Below are 22,634 nucleotides of genomic sequence, written 5' to 3' on the forward strand. Positions count from 1 at the left end.
AAGAACAATGAAAAAGCATTCAGTTTCTGAGAAGAAGGATTTTAATAGAAGTAAAAAGAATCACCTCTGTAAAATCAGGATGGTAAATAGGGTAGGGTAAACAGGGTAAATAGGGTAATCAGATTCAAAACATAGAGAATCCCTCTAGGCAAAACCTTAAGTTACAAAAAGACACACAGACAGGAATAGTCATTCTATTCAGTACAACTTATTTTCTCAGCCATTTAAAGAAATCAGTCTAATGCATATCTAGCTAGATTACTTACTAAGTTCTAAGACTCCATTCCTGTTCTGTCCCTGGCAAAAGCATCACACAGACAGACCCTTTGTTTTTCTCCCTCCTCCCAGCTTTTGAAAGTATCTTGTCTCCTCATTGGTCATTTTGGTCAGGTGCCAGCGAGGTTATCCTATCTTCTTAACCCTTTACAGGTGAGAGGATTTTTCCTCTGGCCAGGAGGGATTTTAAAGGTGTTTACCCTTCCCTTTATATTTATGACACTTCCGTAGTTAGAACTCTGTCTGGGTTAAGGGCATCCCTCCATCTTGGCACCTGGATCTTGGGTTGGGGAGGGCTGACCATTCCCTCCAGGGAAATCTCCAGTCCCCCATCCCCTCCCTGCATTTCTGTCATGAGGCTGGATGTCTGGGCTTGATCTGGGTCTGCCTTCTCCATGGCTTGCCGCTTTGGGAAGACTGGTTGCTCTAGGGTTTCGGTGCCTGACCGCAACCTCATGCACAGGCCTAGCTATACTCTAGCCTAGCTATTTCGTTGCCACGAAGCTAGAAAAAAAAATAAACTGCTTGTTGGACTCCCTGTCTTTGCAGGCTCTACCCTTTGTGTGGCTGTTCCCCCTCAGGCAGAAAAGAAAAGAAAAAAAAGAGACACCCCCCCCCAGCTTTACAGGTTGCCAAAAGGAAAAATGCGTCCCTTTAAAATCCTGAGGTCTGTGCCTCTGGTTCAAAACTGCTCTGCCACCATGTCAAGGCTGATTCCCCACTCTGGCACTTCGAGTGCAGAAGGTGGGGGCCCACAAGGAGTCTAAAAATCAATACTGGCCACTCCAGGCTTGTATTAAACTCCCAAGGTTATAGCTTTTCTTTGACCTTGGATTGGTAGGTCACCACCCAAGTGCAGAACCCCTTTGAGAGCCCAGGAAGGCGCACTTGAGAATTCCTTCCTGTGGGGTACCCTCAAGTCTTTTCACCATGCCCCCTCTGGGGAAGAGCTGAGAAAGGGGGAAAAAAAAGAAAAAAAAAGGGAAAGTCAGCTGTTGCCACCAGCTAATTAAACAACATGTGCGCAAACCTCTTAAGACACAAAAATTCTATTCTGTTCTTTAAAAAAGGTACATTTTATTTTTTTAAAAAGGAAAGAAAATACATCTGGGAACTCAGCTATTGCTAGATTTTAAAAGAGCAACTACAAGGATTAAGCACCAAGAATAGCTTTCTTGAGGTCTATCTTAAAGGTTACAAACCAAAAGCACCTGGGGTTAGCATAGAGGAATCTACAAGCCATCAAGAAATAAAAGGAATAAACCTAATTGCATCTTCCTAGACATTTCCTAATCTACTTAGATATCTGGGGTTTAAATGAGTAGTTTCTAGGTATGATACTGATGATTTTTTCATACCTGACTCAAGCTTTTCACAGCATAGATGTGCCCTGTCTGCCTCTCCCCAAGAGAACAACAGACAGACAGACAAAAGGGGAGTCTTTTTTCAATTTTAAAAAGTTCTAGCCTTCCCATTGGCTCTTTTGGCCAGATGCCCACTCACTTCCTTTTACCTATGCATAGCAGTGAGACTTTTTAACCCTTTACGGATAGAGCAGTTAGAGAACAGCTACTAAGAGGGATTTTATAGCTACTGACTGGCTGGGTGTCCATAAAAGGGAGCTCCCCTCCCCACCTTCATTTATCACAACACTAGTTACCCACAGTTCAACACTACTTGAGAAACTTGAATTTACACAATATATTCCTTAGAGCTGTTTTCACCTCCTTGTTTTTCAGGCTGTAGATGATGGGGTTTAGCATGGGAGTCAAGATGCTGTACTGGATGGAGACCATTTCATCCAGAGCTACAGAGGAGACTGAGCTGGGCTTTGTGTACTGGATAAAAGCTCCCAGGTACAACAAACCAACCACAATCATGTGGGAGCTGCAGGTAGAGAAGGTTTTTTGCTTGCCCTGCACAGAAGACATCCTCAGGATGGTGGAGATGATGTGAATGTAGGAGATCAGGATGAGGAGGAAGGAGATTGCTCCAAGCATCACAGCAGAAGTGAAAAGCACCACTTGACTGGTGAAGGTATCTGTGCAGGACAGTTGTAATAGGGGAGGGAGCTCACAGCTGAAATGGCGGATTTCATTGGGCCCACAGAAATGCAACCTGAAGGTGAAAACTGTGTTAAGCAGGGCATATAAAAACCCGATAGTCCATGCCCCACTCACCAGCTGAACACAGATCCCTTTGCTCAGCATCTCTGTGTAATGTAATGGGTCACAGATGGCAGCGTAGCGATCATAAGCCATTGCTGAAAGAATGAAAACTTCTGTACCGGCTAAGAGGTTAAAGAAGAACATCTGGGTAATGCAGCCATTGACTGAAATAATGTTGTGCTCTGCTAGGAAGTTCATCAGCATTGTAGGCACTGTGATGGAGGAATAGCAGATATCGACAAAGGATAAATGGAAGAGGAAGAAGTACATCGGGGTGTGAAGGTGAGAATCAGCTCCAATCACTAGCATGATCAGTATGTTCCCAACCAGAGTAACCAGGTAAATAACTAAAAACACCAGGAAGAGGAAAATCTGCACCTGTGGGTCACTGGAAAATCCCAGAAAAATAAATTCAGTCACTTTGGTTTGATTTTCCATTGGCATTTATTTAGGAAATCTGATCTGGGAGACCAGAAAAAAATGAAATTAACACTTCTCATAAAAATAAATTGAAACAGCATGTGGAGATCCTCAGACCAGTAGCATGCCTGTAAAGAGAGCCCTATTCCTGCATATAAAAGGTGTGTTTTAAACAGAGTAAACTGAGAGAGAAAGAGAGAGAGAGAGAGAGAAAGACAGAGACAGAGACACTGCATGGAATTTGTGTGTTTTAAATTGACAAAATGAGCTGGATTAACAAAAGGACTTGGGCACCTAAGTGCCACTTTCAATGCCTAAATTCCAGCATCAGGTCCCGCTGGTATTCACAAATACCCTGCTCAGGTGTGACTAAGGGACAGTCTGCTGTGGGCCTCCCTCAGGCTCTCCTCTTGACCCTGTTCCGCTGTGGATACATGATAAAAGAGGCAGTGCAGCAGGGTTACTGGATGCTTGGACTTCTGCATCTGGGATGAGGGTTCTAACCCCAAGGCTATGAAGGCATTCCCACACTCTCTCTTCAATCTGGCCTTATGACTTCAACAGAGCTACAGATGAGTTAGGGCAGCATGGGGTCTGGAAGATTGACTCCAATGGAGCTTTGGCCAATTTGTAATAGCTGGGCATCTGGACAAATCTTTAAAAATAATCTCTTTCTCTATTACATTTTGTCAGTTGTTCTAGATAATTTTGTTGAACACACTATTTAATATCTGTAGTGTATGATTGGAGTCATATCTATTAAAATCATCAGGATTTTTCAAAAAGAAGTGAATGGGACCAGCAAACATTCTCTCGGCACTGTGACAAACTTGAAAAGAAGGGCCTGATAGAAAATTAATGGGTCTGTTGTTCCTAAGTCATTTAAACTCTGACTCAGTGGGACTTTTGACTCATTGTTCTGCATGTCTGAATATCAGGCTTTACATATAGAAGAGCATCTATCCTGCCCCCATAAACGTCAGTGATTATTTTGACATTAGTTTTCATTGGGAATGGGAATGAGGCCAATGCTCTCTCCAATGTCCCATTTATTTTTCTCCCCATATGACCTTAGAGAGAAAATAACCATTCCTTCATTATCAACTCATAAGACAAATACCTAAGCACAGAGATTGACTTTATACTAGAACCTGAATGTAAGCCCAGGTAGATTCTGTGTGAAGGGGAAATGTCACAATCTAGAGAAGTAAATAGCTGGCCCTCGCAAAGATCTTTACTGGGACCATTGCTCTTCAACATAGACATAAATGACCTCGAAAAAAGATCAAATCATACAAAATTTTTGCATATGATAGAAAATTTCTCAAGATAGTTAAGCCCAAACAAACTGAGAAGAGTTACAAGGGGATCTCACACAACTGGGTAACTCGGTGACAAATGGCAGATGAAATTCAGTGTTGATAAATGCAATGCATATTGGAAAACATGATCCTATCCATACATAAAAAAAATGAAGAGGTATAAACTAGCTGTTATCCCTTAAGAAGAGAGATTTTGGAGTTATTGTGGATAGTTCTCTAAAAACATCTGCTCAATGTGCAGCGGAAATAAAAAAAACTAACAGAATATTGGGGACCATTAAGAAAGGGATAGATAATAGGACAGCAAATATCAGAATGCCACCATATAAATGCATGGTATGTCCACACCTTGAATACTGTGTAGTTGGCCCACCTCCAAAAAGATATATTAAAATAGAAGGGCAACAAAAATGATCAAGGGTATGGAACAGCTTCCATATGAGGAGAGATTAAAATGACTGTTGACTTGGAAAAAGGCGATTCAGGGGGAACATAGCAGAGATCTACAAAATCATGAATGATGTAGAAAAAGTGAATAAGGGAATGTTATTTACCCTTTCACATCCCATACAAACCAGGGGTCACCTACTGAAATTAATAGGCAGCAGGTTTTAAACAAACATAAGGAAATCCTTTTTCACATAATACACAATCAACTTTTGGAACTCATTACCAGGGGATGTTGGGAAGGCCAAAACTATAACTGGGTTCAAAAAACAATTAGATAAATCCGTGGAGGACAGGTCCTTCAATGGCTATTAGCCAAGATGGTCAGGGACATAACCCCATGCTCTGTGTGTCCCTAAGCTGCTGACTGCTAGAAGCTGGAATTGGACAACAGGGGGTGATGGATCACTCAATAAATTGCAATGTTCTGTTGACTCCCTCTGAAGCATCTGTCGTGAACCACTATTGGAAGACAGGATACTGAACTAGGTGGATTATTGGTCTGAAAAAGTATGGCCATTCTTACATTCTTATTAAAACTAAGTGTCTTCTCCTCTCCAGGCCCATAAAACACACTCACACACACCACACTCTCCAAAAATAAAAATTACAGCTCACATGTACCAAATGAACTCTCTCAGTGCTGCCGAGAGAGAGAGAGATGGGTGATTCAAGTAGCAGCTGGGTTCCCAACCATCACCCCTGTGCTGCAGCTTACTCTATGTGCACACACAGCGTAGTTATGGCTGTCTCAGTCCCAGGATATTCGAAAGATAAGGCACGTGAGATGATCTATTTTATTGGACCAACTTCTGTGGATGAGAGAGAAGAGCTCTGTGTGGCTCGAAAACTTGTTTGTCTCGCCAGCGGATGTTGGTCCAATAAAAGATATCACCTCACCCACCTTGTCACTGTATGAGCAGGCAGAAGCCAATGAGACTTGGTAGAGAAACCCACTCCTAGATAAGGAGGGACAAAATCTGGTCCTTTGGAATGGAAAGGGTAAAATAAGTTTAAAAAGGAATAAAAATATGAATCAACTCACCTGCCTTTTTAATGTGGATCATAAACATGGTGAGATCATTCTGACCTCTGCTTTTCTCTTTATTGTCTTAGACTATCTACCTACTTACTGATTTGTCTGTCTAGTCTCTCTATCTGCCTCCACAATACAGCACCTCAGGATATCAACTCTTCTTTACCCCAAACACTTACATCTGACAAGGGAGGTACGGTTAGCACTGGGAGTGGAGCAAAAAGCCTGTCCTCATCTGACTGCAAGACTAAGAAGTGATTCTTGAGAGCTGTTTAAATGGTATCCTGTTCCCCTTGGGGCAAGATCCCTGAAGTTCACTCTCTGTAACAACCTACCAGTAACACTGTGCCGGGTCAGTCCTTAAGTAGCAATTTACCATGCATAAGAATAAGAGAATTGAGGCTTGGATTACCAAAGGAGCCTAATGGATGTAGGTATCCAACCTTAGTGACAGGGTCAGATTTTCAAAGCACCCGAGGAGCTAGACACCCAAATAGCAAATCATTTTCTCTCCCATATGGTACTTTGAAGATGCTAGCCACAATGTAAATGGAGCAAATAGACTTCATGAGATAGTGAGAAAAAAAATAGGGGATGAAACATTGTTTTCTTGCACCCATCAAAAAGCAGTCACTATTTGGTTGACCCTCTACTATTTGCAAATTTGACACCTATTTGCCAAATATTTTCATTAATGGGGGGAAAGAGGGAGAGTCCAAATTACAATCCAGCATATGGACCCATAGCACCCACCCCCAATATCTTTAGCCTGTTGGTTGGGGTACTCAGGTGTGGGAGAAATTCACTCATTCACTTCCCACCTCTGCCTGCTGTGAAGAAGAGATTTGAAGTTAGCCCCCCCACCCCCACCTCTCAGAAAAGTGTTTTAATCTCTGGGCCATAACGTAATTTAGGGCAAGGCTTTCTCAGACTCTTCTGCTGAAGCTGTTCACATTGTATAAATCAGCAGCCCATCATCAGCAGGAGATACACATCATGCTAATGCAGCCATGGTGACACTAACACACGCATCTCTTAGTGGTCACATAGACATTCTGCCAGCCAAGCAGAGGCCTTTGAAGATGCTGAAATGCCAGTGACACAAAACTGATCAGATGTGTGACTTCTTCGCATAGAGAACCTCCTGTTGCCAACCAGCTACCCAGAGAGGTAAAACTATTCACCCATTCAAGGTCATTGCTATCTCCATGTGCATCACCAAGTCATTCATTTCTGATGTATAGGAGGCAAGCATGGCTTTGGTTTTATCATCATAGATTAAGCTATTTTTCCTCAGCTCTTGGTCAGTAGTCTCTCCAACTAAGGCAATATCATTCTCATATTCAAGATCCACTAAAGATGAATCTTTAAATGGTATACCTCCTCCTTGGGCCTCAGTCATCGGATAGTCTATTATACCATTAAATACCAAAGGGTGAGAGATTGCATACCTGACACACCCGTGATTCAACTGAAAACCGGTCTGTAATACAACCGTTGACCCTCACACAGGTCAATGTACCATGGTACTGTTCCTCCCTGTGGTACACTAAGCCCTCAGGCACCCCACACTGGTGAAGCTGTATCCACAGCGCTGGTTGATGCAGTGAGTCAAAACTGGCTGCAAAGTCTATAAACACGATGGTAACATCCTTGGGTCACTCTATTCGTTTTTCAGTAAACCTATCTGTCTATCAAGTCTGACGCATGGAGTTTGCCTTTAATAATTGTTAAGATTGTTTCAGGATCTGTCACTACAGTTATGCTTTTTGTACCATATAATGGAATGGACATTTCACCCAATAGGTCTCTCTGGGTTGTAGAGCCACCCTCCCTATGGGGTGAGGGAGGAGGCCCTTTCCAATAGTTGACTAACACCTTACACTTAGTGTAAGTCCACACAATCAACTAGGGGTGTGAGTCCTAGCTCATGTAGACATACTCACGCTCGCTCTCACTGAGGTAGATCACTTAAAATAGCAGTGTAGCTGTTAAACACCTAAACACCTGTCAGGAATGGTCTAGATAATACTTAGTCCTGCCATGAGTGCCGGGGACTGGACTAGATGACCTCTCCAGGTCCTTTCCAGTCCTATGATTCTATGAAGTACAGACAGAGGATGGAGTTTCTTTAGGAGGAAGACATGAATCATGCAATCTCTGGCAGATAGTGGGGATATCAAAGGCCATTTGGGGACAATATGCATGAAGTGGATTTTCAAGAAAATTGTTGGTGGTGAAAATTATGCAAATGACTCACTTGAAATCCATCCTTTTGAAGCTGCACTTTGAACAGATACTGATTGTCTGACTGATTACGTAATCAAGGTCGCTTTTAAGAGAAAAACTGGAGAAATCAATGACCTATAGAGTAAGGAGTAGCTCTTGGTCTGGGCTGAGGATGTAATGAACTTGAAAAGACAGGAAAACCCTTGGGTAGTGGTTGAAGAACAGCTCCTGCCAGAGCCTGGCACACATACTTAATCTCATCTAAACTCATCCTTCACTAGAAGCTAAATTAGTCTGGCTTTGCTCTTAAGTTACAGGAAGAGAATCTGTCTGATTTACACTCTCCTGGCCTCTTCAGATTCTCCAGTGTGTCCATGCAATGGTCAGTATGGTTCCCTGAATGTGACCCAGCCTGTTCAAAATGGTTCCAGTGCTCCCCAAGGGCAGAAGGCTACAGACTTTAAGGCATTGCCTCTCAACAACCATTAAGGCTATGTCTACACTATGAGCAAGAGGTGTCAGTCCCAGTGCATCCAGCTAGGATTCCAAAATTAGCAGTGTAGCAGTAATATCATGGGCAGCAGTGAGTGGAGGCACAGGCTATTTTCACTGAGTAGAAACCCACCTGAACCCAATGGGTATGTATTTGGCATATCTTGCCCATGCCACTGTCTGTACTTCATAGAATCATAGGACTGGAAAGGACCTTGAGAGGTCATCTAGTCCAGTCCCCAGCACTCATGGCAGGACTAAGTATTATCTAGACCATTCCTGACAGGTGTTTAGGTGTTCAACAGCTACACTACTATTTTAAGTGATCTACCTCAGTGAGAGCTAGCGTGAGTATGTCTACATGAGCTGGGACTCACACCCCTAGTTGATTGTGTGGACATACACTAAGCGTAAGGTGTTCAGTAAGATTTGTCCAGGATGTTACAGGACACCATCATATCTGTCACAATGGCACTCTTGCAATACAGTGTCTGAACCCCCTGCTGCACTTAGTCAAGTAAACCTTCCTGGAGCCTTACTCCCTGTCTTGAATGCAATTCCTTGGAAACTCTGTAGCTAATCATATCCTTTTGTATGACATCCATCCATCCAGTTTGGGTCTCCCAACCCTTCTCTTACCCTCCACTTCTAAGACAAACTCCCTGTTTCCTATATATTCTTCCAATTTTCTTTTCACATGGCCAACCCATCTACATCCGGATTCCCTCAGTTTTTTTCTATAATTGGTACCACCTTCACATTTCCCCTACTTCATTGGTTCCAAATAATGGACCAGCCATGTAACTCCAAGCACCCATCTTTACATTTTCATTTCCATTGTATTCAAGATCTGCTCTTGTCTCTTCATCAGTGCCCAGAATTCAAAGCCCTAGAAAGTTCAGGCCTAATTAACATATTTTATATCTCACTTTTCAATTTGATAGGCTTAGAGGAAACACTCATGTTCATATAAATAGGCATATAGTGTCCAATACAGCAAAAGCTCTACATCTGTGAATAGGTTGAACACATGAATAAGCTTATTAAAATTACATGAGAGTACGCACTACTAACATGAGTGTAAATCTGTCTGCAGGATTGGGATGGTGCATAATGTTGATTAGGCTCAATAATGCAGATGATCTATAAGTAGAAGTCCTGTAGCCTCTGTTGGAGTTCTGAATACTGACAGGCTGTAGGAGTATGTCTATTTAGTCTAAACACTCAAGTACATGCAGTATCATGTCTGTAGAGAAGAAGAGATTCACAAAAAACATAATAGAGGAATGAAAAAGTCCATTCAGTGGAGACCTCTTCCTTTTTTTGTGCAGGATTTTCACAAGGTGAGGATGATGGTTTGGTGAACCAGTGTTGGGAGGGCGTTCTGTGCATTTGCTGATGGCACTAAGACGACACATAATTAGACTGTGGCGCTTCTTGGCACAGAGAGACATTGAGACCAAAAATGTAGCAAGATTCAGAAAAGGTTTAGATAAGAAGAATATTCAGGGTTATTAAAAATTAATTAGGAGAACATATTTTGAAGGAATATTAAACATCATGTTTCAGGGATTAAGCAAATGTCTAATAGTTAACAATTCTACTGTGTGGAGTGATTATCCCATCTTTGTCTACTGTGACTCTTCCTCTGAACGTCTGGCTCTGGTCACTGTCAGAAGCAGGATACTGGGCTAGATATGGCCCTCAGTTTGGACTCAGGATGGCAATTATTTTGTTCCCATCACACAGACAATGGCAGAATTGAGCAGTTTTCTTCAGCAGGATCTGTGACCCACAAAGATCTCAAAGAATTTTGTGTGTATTAACTTGGATCCATACCTAGGCCCATAGCTGGGCAGTTTGTTTTTTTTTTACAGCTATTTTCTCAGCCATTTAAAGAAATCATAAACTAACGCATATCTAGCTAGCTTACTTACTAAGTTCTAAGACTCCATTCCTGTTCTGTCCCCAGCAAAAGCATCACACAGACAGACCCTTTGTTTTTCCCTCCCCCCAGCTTTTGAAAGTATCTTGTCTCCTCATTGGTCATTGTGGTCAGGTGCCAGCGAGGTTATCCTATCTTCTTAACCCTTTACAGGTGAGAGGATTTTTCCTCTGGCCAGGAGGGATTTTAAAGGTGTTTACCCTTCCTTTTATATTTATGACAGTTGTCTTAGGTATTTCTCTCACAGACCAGTGACACCCTTCCCAGCATGGCTCCAGACTCCCCCCCCCCCCCCCCATCTTTATTTCTCAAATCTTTCCCGCTGTCATCTTGGGTGGGGATTCAGTGAAGAGTGAACCAAGATCAACTTACTCCCCAGCCTTAAATAGAATTTACATAGGGTGGGAATCCTTTGTTTCCCAGACCCTTCCAGTGGAAAAATACCAACTCAAGATGGGAACCTGTACCAGCTGACATGACCACCTGACCTAGTAGTGCCAAAGCAGCATCCCAGGAAGCTTCTCAGGAAGGAGAGAGATTAGTATTTTCCAAGTCCCTTTGTTCCCCCTCATGGCCCATCCAGGCTGATTGCATTCTGCCTGGTGAGTCTTCCCCAAGTATAAATACAGTTGTAATCGTTACACAGTTAATATTCCTAACTTCAGATACAGAAATGTTACATGCATACAAATAGGATAAGCATATTCAGCAAATCATAACCATTCCAATGGGATCTTACATGAACCATCTTGAGTAAAATACATATTAGTTATGCCAAAATCATGTGTAACAAAGCTCTGTCCTTGCCTCCGTGGGTCCCACGTTTCCTGGTGGATTTCGCTAGCCTCAGAGGCTCACTGTGACCCTCCACATAATCCTTCTCTCTCTAGAGACAAGGGTCACAGTCTACTGAGCCATTTTCATCATAAGCCAGTGAGGGAGGTGAGGAGAAGTTATCCTTCCTTGCACAGTCTCTGTTGTCTCCCAGTCTCAGTGATTAATCAGGGGGCAAAGGTGTGGGGAGGCGGGAGCCCAGGCCCACCCTCTACTCTGGGCTCCAGCCCAGGGACCCTAATAGCATCAGCTATGGTAGCTGACCTTTTAGAAACATAACATGTACAATTCCCTGGGCTACTTCCCCCACAGCGGCCCTCACTTCCTCAAGCTCCACTTCACCCTCACCTCAGGGCCTCCTTCCTTGTGCCTGATATGGTGTGTACTGCTCAGTCTCTCCAACAGCACAATTTCCTCCCACAGCTCCTGACATCCACACCCACCTGACTAACTGGGAGGCTTTTAACTAGTTTCAGCCAGCCCCTGATTGGCTTCAGGTGTCTCAATCAACCTAGCATTCTCCCTGCCTTCTGGAAAGTTCTTAATTGGCCCCAGGTGTCTTAATTGACCTGGAACAGCTTCCATTTCACTTATCCTGGTACCAGGGATTTGTTTAGCCTGGAGCTAATCTATCTATCTCCCACTACATTTCTATAGCTATCTGGCCTTGCCCCGTCACACATGTTATAACAATATTGCTACGAAGAATATAGGGAGCAATTTCACATGTGGATCTAGCCCTACCTGGAGAGGAAACCCATGGGCTCCACTTATTAGATTATTATTAATTATTATTATTATTATTGTATTATTATTTAAAATGCTTGAGCTTTTTAATAGGGGAGACTTCAATAAGATACTACAGCTATTAAATGGGGTTTTCAACAATTTAGTAAAAAAAACCCCTGAAATTCATAGATGAAGAATTTCTTTTTATAGAATTGACCAGATCACCAGCTGGTATAAATTGGTCACAGCTCCCCTGCAGTCATGGGGTCTGATTAAAGAGATATTGAAAGAGAGGACTGTGTGAATGACTCTACAGCCTGGTGCTCAGAGCACACACTCTGGAAATAGGAAACCCAGAATCCAGTTCCCCGTGCTTCAGTGACTCTTGGGGATCTGGCCCGGTGACTTGAATGGAGCCACACTGATTTAGACCAATTGAGGTTTTGTCCCAATGTGTCTGTCCGTTACCTGAGCTGAGAATGTCCCAAATACTAGTTATCCACAGTTCTATGCTTTTTTATTTAAAAATAAATAAAATTAAATTAAATAAGGTCACCAACACTACTTGAGAAACATCCTTGTCCCCAACTCTTTCCCTAGTGGTCTTTTCACCTCGTTTTTCAGGCTGCAGATGATGGGGTTTAACATGGGGGTCAAGATGCTGTACTGAATGGAGAACATTTCATCCAGAGACACAGAGGAGACTGAGCTGGGTTTTGTGTACTGGAAACAACCTGTCAGGTACCATAAACCAATCACAATCAAGTGGGAGCTGCAGTGGAGAAGGCTTTATGCCTGCCCTCCAGAGAGCGTATCCTCAGGATGGTGGCGATGATGTGAATGTAGGAGATCAGGATGAGGAGGAAGGAGCTTGATACAAATATCACAACAGAAATAAGAAGCACCACTTGATTGGTGAGGGTCTCAGTGCAGGACAGTAGTAACAGAGATGGGAGCAAACAGCTGAAGTAGTGGATTTGACAGGGCCCACAGAAATGCAACTTTAAGGTAAAAACTGTGTTAAGCAGGGCATGGATGAACACAGATTCCTTTGCTCATTGTCTCCATGTAATGCAATGGGTTACAGACGGCAGCGTAGCGGTCATATGCCATGGCTGAGAGAATAAAATCTTCAGCACCAGCTGAGAGGAGGATGAAGAACATCTGGGCAATGCAGCCATTGATGGAAATAGTACAAAACTTCCACTAGGAAGTTCATGAGCATTTTGGGTACCATGACTGAGGAAAAGCAGATAGCAACAAAGGATAAATGGAAGAGGAGAAGTACATGGGGTTGTGAAGGTGAGGGTCACCTCTTATCAGCACCATGATCGCTATGTTATCAACTCGAGTGATTAGGTAAATAACTAAAAACACCACAAAGAGGAAAATCTTCATCTTTGGGTCACTGGAAAGTTCCAGGAGAATAAATTCGCTCACTGTTGTTTGATTTTCCATCTGTATTTATTCGGGAAAACTGTGACCTATAAGACCAAAAAATAAATAAATAAAATTAACACATATCATAAAAGTGAATTGAAACAGCATGTGGAGATAATCTGTTCAGTTGGATGAATGCAAAGGGAGCCCTATTCTATCCCGTAATATATGTTTCTTTAATTAGACAAGATTTAGAGAAAGAGGCAGCAATAAGCTTTTTGGAATTTGTGTTTTACGGTGACAAAATGGGCCCGATACACAATGGGATTTAGGAATCTAACTGCCACTTTAAGCACCTAAATCCCAGAATCAGGCCCCACAGGTATTCACAAAATCCCCGCTCAGCTGGGACTATGGGAAAGTCTGATCCAGGCCTTGCTTCGTCTCTCTCCTGTTGAATCTGTTCCACTGTGCTTCCATAATTAAAGAGGCGTTGGAGAAAGGGGACTGGATACTGGGTCTCCTGCATCTGGTGTGAAGGCCCCAACCACCAGGCTCTAAAGTCATTCACTCACTTGCTGTTTCTCTCGGGCCTAAAAACTCTTTAATCTGTCCTGCTAACATCAGTAGAGATACCGCTGTTTTTACTCCAGCTGGGGATCTGGACCATTTACTCCAATGGAGCTACAGCTGATTCATACTCACTGGGGATGTGGCCAATCGTATAAGAAATATCCCTTTGTCTGTTACGTTTTGCAATTTTTGTTGAGCAGTGGTTTTCAACCTTTTTTCATTTGTGGACTCCTAAAAAATTTCAAAATTGCAGACCCCTTTGGAAATCTTAGACAGGTTGAAAACCACTTTTGTAGATGATTTTGTATATTATTGGATTGATCCCTATTAAAATATCTAAGATTTCTATAATAATAAAATAAATAATAAATTAATTAATAATAATAAAATAATAATAATAATAATAATAATAATAATAATAAGTAATAAGCTCCCAAGACCTAGAATTACTGGTTTGGGACCCAGCATAGTATAGGCTGACAACCCAATCAAATACAGAGAATACAGGCAAATTGATAATTATTACCAAAGTCTTAAAGAGAGCCTCAGAAGAGCTTAGCTTCATGACAGTCTTCTCCACTGGCAAGGTGTGTTGTGCGGAAGTGGGTAACCACAGGCTAATATCATGCAACTGACCAAACAATCCAAGAAAACCAGAGATAATTTTCAGCAAAAGAACGCACAAACCAAGAAATGATCAAAGGTTGGATTTTGGCAGAACCAGAAGAAAGAGGCTGGATGACATGAATCCTCAAAGATTGAAGGAGAGGAATGACAACACCGAGAAGGAAATGACTGAGCATAGACTCAGTGGACAATTAAGAGCTTAATTGTAAAGAGGATTATTTACACAAATGGAGATTGAAAGCCTGAAAAGGGAGATTAGTCATGTTGAACCACATGCAAACATTTTGGTGCAAACAATGACACAAGATAAACAGGAACATGGTACACTGCAGAGGTGATCAAGTGGAATCGGGGAGATAAGTAAAAATTTGACATCCAAACATGACATCTGCTGTTGAAGCATAGAGTACTGAATATCAGTCAACACATGCACAGGACGTCCGACAGTGTGATGGAGGAAAAGGTCTGCTATCTGTGGAGGAAGGAATTGATAATGAAGAATACAACACCAAAATATATGAAAAGTCACATAGAGTAAAAGAGCATCTGGTGGTGGGGATAAGCAGTGATTGAGAGAGCATTACAGCCCAAGAAAGCATGAAAGAAAGTAGAAAGGAAATCCCCACAGAAAGACTCCAAAGTTTTGCACAGAAAGGAATGCACAGACAGTGGTGAAGAGAGATCAAAGCTATTAGTGATAGATGAAGAAACTCAAGGCTCCTAGAAGGATATCTGAAAAGAGAGAGAGAGAGAGATCCTCAATAGGCGCGCACAAGAGCTGTTCTTAAAGCTTAGTTACATAGAAGTAAGATTGACCAGCCAAACTGTTCCCTGAACTGCAGAATGTGTTCTGAAAAGAAAGAGACAGTGGAGCACCTAGTGTGCCTGGCTGGGAGAGATGAGAGACAGGAGGCCACGAAGTCCCTGCATTTAAGTCTCTGTGGACGTAGGGATTTAAACAAACTGTGTGTTATCACAACCACCAAATTGAAAGTGCTCTAGAGAACGAAGAGGTTTAAGATTTTATGGGATCTGGCAATTGTCACAGACCGAGCAGTCAGAAAAACAGGCCCAACATGTTAGTTGATAGCGCCATACCAGCAGACAGTCTCACAGAAAAGACACAAGAAGGAAAAGAGAGCGAAGTATGAAGAATACTTCCATGAAGCAGAACAATTATAGAAAAAGAGAACAAAGATGATCCCAGCCATTATTGAAATACTTAGAGCGATCCCTAAGGATATGAGTGAGCAGCTGAAGAACACATTACGACTGCAAGACGTCATGGTCAGTGATTTCCTGCAGATGGAGCTCTTAGACACTGCAAGAACATGAAGAAAAGTCAACGGAAAACGAGAGCATTTGAGCATCTAAAACGTAGGAATTCTGCAAAACTCCTGACTACCCAAACCTACAGAGTTGGTTCAGGACAGGATTTATTGGTGACTCATGGGGATAAATTTTAGACAATAGCTTTCCCTTTTTTATGCTTAAAGATCTTTTATATTGTGAAAACTTGTGTATGTTGGGAAAACTTCCCCTTATGTAATACTGAGGAACAGTAATAATGATCATAATAAATGAATGTGCACAGCAAATGCTGTCTAGGCACGCTGACATGATTTCAAAAAGAGGGGCCTGATTGAAAGTTAATGGGAGTTTTGTTCCTAAATCACTTAAGCTCCTCTGAAAATTTAACCAAATGGGACTTTTGACTCAGGATCCTGCACATCTGACTATCAGACTGTTCATACATAAGAGAATCTCTCCTGCCATCATGGAATTGACATTGATTTTTAGAGGAAATGGGAATGAAGCCAATGATCTGTCCAATGTCAAATCTATGTTTAGCCCATATGTCTCCCAGAGAGAAACTAAAACATTTTCCAATTATCAGCTAATCAGACAAATGCCTGAACAAAGAGGTGGACCTTGGACTAGAACCTGAATGTTAACACGGCCAGATTCTGTTCACAGGGAAATCAAAAGCTAACCTCCTTCTCCAGAGAAGGACCTGCTCCTAATCTATTCACCCCTCCAACACACAGACTCCAAAAGTAGAAACTACTGCTATCATGCACCAGCTGATCTCAGTTTTCTCAGTGCTGCCTTGAGAAACGCAGACAGAGAGAGATGGCTGAGTTGCCAGCCATGGCCCCTGTGCTGCTGCTGACTCTGGGTGAGTGGACTGCTATGTCTGGCTGAAATCAATGGGATTCTGCACAGAGAACCACCCCTCGATGATGGGGGCAGAACCTGGTCCTTTGGGATTAAAAGGAAAATAAAAGATTAATAAAAATATGAATCAACTCACTTGCCTTTTAACAAAAAGAAAAGGAGTACTTGTGGCACCTTAGAGACTAACCAATTTATTTGAGCATGAGCTTTCGTGAGCTACAGCTCACTTCACGAAAGCTCATGCTCAAATAAATTGGTTAGTCTCTAAGGTGCCACAAGTACTCCTTTTCTTTTTGCGAATACAGACTAACACGGCTGTTCCTCTGAAACTTGCCTTTTAACAATGGATCTTAAATATGGTGAGATCATTCGGACCTGTGACTTTCTCTTTTTGTTTTCTTAATCTATCTATATATATTTAATGATGAGCAGTGAAAACTTCTGAGGTGTGTAGGGTTATCAGTGGGAATGGAGCAAAGACCCTTTCCTTAGCAGACTCCAATACGAAGAGAGGATTTCTGGAGAGCTGTTTAAATGTTGTATTGTTCCCCCGGGACAAAATCCCTGAAGTTCACTCTTTGTGTTAAGCTACCACTGTCAGCTGTGCTGGGTCAGCACTTAACCAACGGCATATGGTTCATAAGAATGAAGACACGGAGGCTCAGATTATCAAAAGGACCCAAGTGATTTAGGTTTCCAACCTCAGGGACAGTCAATTAAAAAGGCATGTTTTAGGCTCAGATTCTCCAAAGCAGCCTAAGGAGTTAGACATCCAAATAGCAAATCATAGAATTGTAGCAAATCATAGAATGGAAGGGACTTCAAGAGGTCATTTAGTCCAGTCCCCTGCACTCATGGCAGGACCAGGTATTATCTAGACCATCCCTGACAGGTGTTTGTCTAACCTGCTCTTAAAAATCTTCAATGATGGAGATTTCACAACCTCCCTAGGCAATTTATTCCAGTGCTTAACCCCCCTGACAGTTAGGAAGTTTTTACTAATGTCCAACCTAAACTACCCTTGCTGCAATTTAAACCTATTGCTTCTTGTCCTATCCTCAGAGGTTAAGGAAAGTATTTTTCTCCCTCCTCCTTGTAATAAACTTTAATGTACTGGAATACTGTTGTCATTCCCCTCTCAATCTTCTCTTCTCCAGACAAAACACACCAAGTTTTTTCAATCTTCCTTCATAGATCATGTTTTCTAGACCTTTAATAATTTTTGTTGCTCTTCTCTGGACTTTCTCCAATTTGTCCACATCTTACCTGAAATGTGGCACCCAGAACTGTACACAACCCTCCAGTTGAGGCCTAATAAGCGTGGAGTGGAGCAGAAGAATTACTTCTCGTGTCTTGCTTATAACACTCCTGCTCATACATCCCAGAATTATGTTTGCTTTTTTTTTGCAACTGTGTTACAACTCTTAACTCATATTTAGCCTTTGATCCACTGTGACCCCCAGATCTCTTTCTGCAGTACTCCTTCCTAAGCAGTCATTTCCCATTTTGTAGTTGTGCAATTGATTGTTGAGTACTTTGCATTTGTCCTTATTGAATTTTATCCTAGACTCCTGTGAAGATGATAGCTATAATGTATAATACCACAGGAGAGCACCGGAGGTGAAAGCATGGGAATTGTCCAGCCATTCTTAAACACCATCAATAGATGGATACACAGGTTAAGGACTGTATAAGATGGCAGGAAATAATAAGCGATGATACAGAGGAGGAGCTGTATTGTATACAGCTGGGCAATATTTTTCAGAGAGTTGATTCACTGAAAAATGCAGTTTTGATTGACCCGATATATCGGAGAATTTGAAACAAGCTTGCCTAATAGTTTCATCTGAGGCAAAGAAAAAAAAAGGCTAAATTCATAAAGAGGCAGAGGGAACCTTAGTGACTTCTAATACCTTTAACATAGTGTTTAGGGAACTCACCTGGAATGTGGGAGACACTCACTCATGACCCACCTCTGTCTGTTGTGGAGCAGAGTTTTGAAGTTTGGTTTCCCATCTCTCGGAAAAGTGCTTTAATCTCTGGCATGTAAAATTGGTTTCCATTGTAATGGTCCCTTGCAAGACTTCTTCCTTCCAGAAGAGTCAGTATAGGAGGATTAAGGTTTCTTAAATCCCACAAAATTGCATCTTCCAATCTCATTCTTGGTCAGCCTCGTACTCTACTTCCTTTGACCCAGATATAAGAAGATTCAATAAAAGCACTTCTTCTGCAAGTTGAACATGACTCCACCATTGAAGTGACCTTGAATAGGTAACCAGCCAAACGATCTCTTCCCGCAATGCAGCTTCAAAAGAAGGGAATCCAGGTTATTTGCATCTCTTTTCCCCGACAAATCATCCTAGGACATCCACATCACATGTATTGTCCCCAGTAGTCATTTGAAGTTCCTCATATCTCCCAGAGATTGTATTATTCATGATTTCCTCCTAAAAAACTCCATGCAATCCTACACTACTACATAAATATTTGCATTTTTAATACAGTCAACTCCAAAGATGGTAAACTTAATTCAGTAAGGTCTAATTTAATTCAGTACGGTTTGTCCAGGATGTTACAGGATATTGTCATATCTGCCACCATGACAATCTTGCAAAATAATGTCTGAATCCCTGGCTGCACTTACTCAACTCAATTCTTCTAGCCTTACTCCCATTTATATGGGGTTGGCTCTTCAAGTCCTTCCTATCCATTCTAGTCTGTCTTGAACATCTTTCTTCTGAAACCCAGCAGCTAACCAAATCCTTTACTATGATGTCCATCCAACTAATTTGGGGTCTTCCAACACTTATTTTATCCTGCACTTCTCAGTTTAACTCCATGTTTCCTGTACGTTCTCCTGATTTTCTTTTTGCATAGCCAAACCATCTAAACTTGGATTCCCTCAGCTTCTTTATAATTGGTACTACCTTCACACTTGCCCTACTTCATTTTTTCTGAACATGGTCCATCCTCGTAATTCCAAGCACCCATCTTAACATTCTCATTTCCACTCTATTCAAGATTTCCTCCTTTCTCTTCCTCAGTGCCCAGAGTTCAGAGCCAGGCAAAATTGCAGACCTAATTATATCCTGTAGACCTTACTCTTCAATTTAGTTGGCTTAGTAAAAATTCAAATGCTCATATAAATATTCATATAGTGTCCAATCCTTACTCCAGGGAATAGGATGAACATATGAATAATCGTATTGCAATTAAGTGTCACTACAGACCACTAGAATGCATGTGAATCTGTCTGCAAGATTGGGATCATACAGAATCTTGACTGTGCTCCGTCCCTCTGGAAGTCTAAAAGAAGAAGTCCTGCTAGACGCCATTGGAGTTCTGAATGCAGACAGGCTGTAGGGATATGACCATTGAGTCTAAACACTCAAGTGAATGCAGTATAAAGTCTATAGAGAACAAGAGTTGCACATAAACATAATAATGAATGAAAAAGCCCATTCAACCAAATTATCCTTTCTTTCTTTCTATAGGCTTTGCATAAGGTGAGGGTGGCTGTTTGGTGAACCGCTGTTGGGAGGGTGTTCAATGCATATGCAGATGGCACAAATAAGACACATAATTAGACTGTGGGACTCCGTGCCAAAGGGAGACATAAAGACCATAAATGTAGGAAGAATCAGGAAAGAATTACATAAGACTAGCCAGAGCTATCATCTGATAATCAGTTTAGATCAGGTGTGGGCAAACTACGGCCCGAGAGCCGCATCTGGCCCTCCAGATGTTTTAATCCGGCCCTCGAGCTCCCACCGGGGAGCGGGGTTGGAGGCTTGTCCCATTCCGTGTGGCTCCTGGGAGCAGCGGCATGTTCCCCTCTGGCTCCTATGAGTAGGGGAAGCTGCCCCCGCCCCAAGCACAGCCCCTGCAACTCCCATTGGCTGGGAACCATGGCCAATGGGAGCTGCAGGGCCAGCGCCTGCAGACATGGCAGCATGCAGAGCTGTCTGGCCATGCCTCTGTGTAGTAGCTGTCGAAGGGACATGCCACTGCTTCTGGGAGCTACTTGAGGTAAACACTGCCTGGAGCCTATATGCCTGACCCCCTTCCATGCCCCAGCCCCCTGCGCCAGCCCTGATCCTCCTCCTGCCCTCTGAACCCCTCGGTCCCAGCCCAGGGCACCCTCCTGCACCCCCAACACATCATCCCCAACCCCACCACAGAGCCCACACCCCCAGCCAGAGCCCTCACCCACTCCCGCACCCCAATGCCCAATTTTGTGAGCATTCATGGCCCGCCATACAATTTCCATACCCAGATGTGGCCCTCGGGCCAAAATGTTTGCCCACCCCGGTCTAGATAATACTTAGTCCTGCCCTGAGTGCAGGGGACTGGAATAGATGACCTCTGGAGCTCCCTTCCAGCACTATGATTCTATGATTCTACGATCATTCTTTACGATAATATTTCTGGAAGGGATATTCCTTCAAGGCTTAAACCAATCTCTAACAATTAGTGACTCTTCTCTGGGGGCAGATTACCCCACATCTGTGTACTGTCAGGTTACTGAGTCATCCTCTGAACCACTGATTCTGGTCACTGCCAGAAAGAGGATTCTAGACTAGATGGCCAGTCTGACTCAATATGGCAATTCTTATGTTCCCATGACACAGACAATGGCAGTACAAGAAGTGAGCAGTGTTCTTTACCCACTTCCTTTATTTGAAGATCTCAGAGGATCTCATGGGCATCAACATTGGTTCTATTCATTTAAATGGAATTTATGGTCACAACAACTAAAGGTAACCCAGTCACGTCCAACATTAAAAAGTGTTAAACAAGCTTCAGAATTTGGTATACAGAGAGCTCAGCCTTCCTGGTGCTCTCAGATACACCATTAAACACTTTTTTTTGCATTTAATAAACATACAGAACAGAAGGAAAAACAAATAAAGCTTTTGGAATGGAAGGTATTAAATGAGGCTTTTATTTTAACATTTTTGTCCCCTCCTCTTTAGCTGGGGAGAGTTTTTAGAAAGAACACACACACAAAACCCACCCTTGTTTGACAGACTTTCTGATGGCATTAAAGATGGCAATAACTGTTCTTTTGGGTGAAGGAGAAGAAGTTAGCAGAGCTGGGCTGGAGCTGTCATTGCTGTTGTTAAACTCTGATCCTAGAAGACAAAACAAGAGAACCACACACACAAAAGGGGAGAGAAAAGAACAGCAAAGATAGAAAATTCAGCTTCTGTCTCTGGCATTGACTCTCATTTGCAGCCTCACGGCTGGAGAGACACAGGTTTAGTACATGGTCTTATTAGCCACTGAGAGATCTGGCAAACTTGAACCAGCATTGGGCTGTGTCATAAATATAAAGGGAAGGGTAAACACCTTTAAAATCCCTCCTGGCCAGAAGAAAAACCCTTTTGCCTCTAAAGGGTTAAGAAGCTAGGATAACCTCGCTGGCACCTGACCAAAATGACCAATGAGGAAACAAGATACTTTCAAAAGCTGGGGGGAGGGAAAAGCAAAGTCTCTCTGGCTGTCTGTGTGATGCCTTTGCTGGGGACAGAACAGGAATGGAGTCTTAGAACTTAGTAAGTAATCTAGCTAGATATGTGTTAGATTCTGATTCCTTTAAATGGCTGAGAAAATAAGCTGTGCTGAATGGAATGTAGATTCCTGTTCTTGTGTCTTTTTGTAACTTAAGGTTTTGCCTAGAGGGATTCTCTATGTTTTGAATTGGATTACCCTGTAAGGTATTTACCATCCTGATTTTACAGAGGTGATTCTTTTTACTTTTTCTTCTATTAACATTCTTCTTTTAAGAATCTGAATGCTTTTTCATTGTTCTTAAGATCCAAGGGTTTGGGTCTGGGGTCACCTATGCAAATTGGTGAGGATTTTTATCCAGCCTTCCCCAGGAAAGGGGGTGTAAAGGTAAGGGAGGATTTTGGGGGGAAAGACATTTCCAAATGGGCTCTTTCCCAGTAAAATACCGGTTAGACGTTTGGTGG

At 42.3% G+C, this 22,634-nt stretch overlaps 1 protein-coding gene and 1 pseudogene across 1 annotated transcript; both read right to left on the reverse strand.

Moving 5' to 3' along the window:
- Window positions 1-1,949: 1,949 nt before the first annotated feature.
- On the reverse strand, window positions 1,950-2,888 carry LOC125622625 (olfactory receptor 5V1-like). Its single transcript, XM_048820751.1, has one exon. The coding sequence runs from the start codon at window positions 2,886-2,888 to the stop codon at window positions 1,950-1,952; it is 939 nt and encodes a 312-aa protein (XP_048676708.1).
- Window positions 2,889-12,459: 9,571 nt separating this feature from the next.
- LOC125622632 (olfactory receptor 8S1-like) lies at window positions 12,460-13,356 on the reverse strand (annotated as a pseudogene).
- Between the last annotated feature and the right edge of the window lie 9,278 nt (window positions 13,357-22,634).

The sequence above is a fragment of the Caretta caretta genome, chromosome 13, assembly GCF_965140235.1.
Source record: "Caretta caretta isolate rCarCar2 chromosome 13, rCarCar1.hap1, whole genome shotgun sequence".
NCBI classification, from domain to species: Eukaryota; Metazoa; Chordata; order Testudines; family Cheloniidae; genus Caretta; species Caretta caretta.

Coding starts and splice junctions, on each gene's coding strand:
- LOC125622625 (XM_048820751.1), bottom strand. CDS start 2,888: ATGCCAATGGAAAATCAAACCAAAGTGACTGAATTTATTTTTCTGGGA.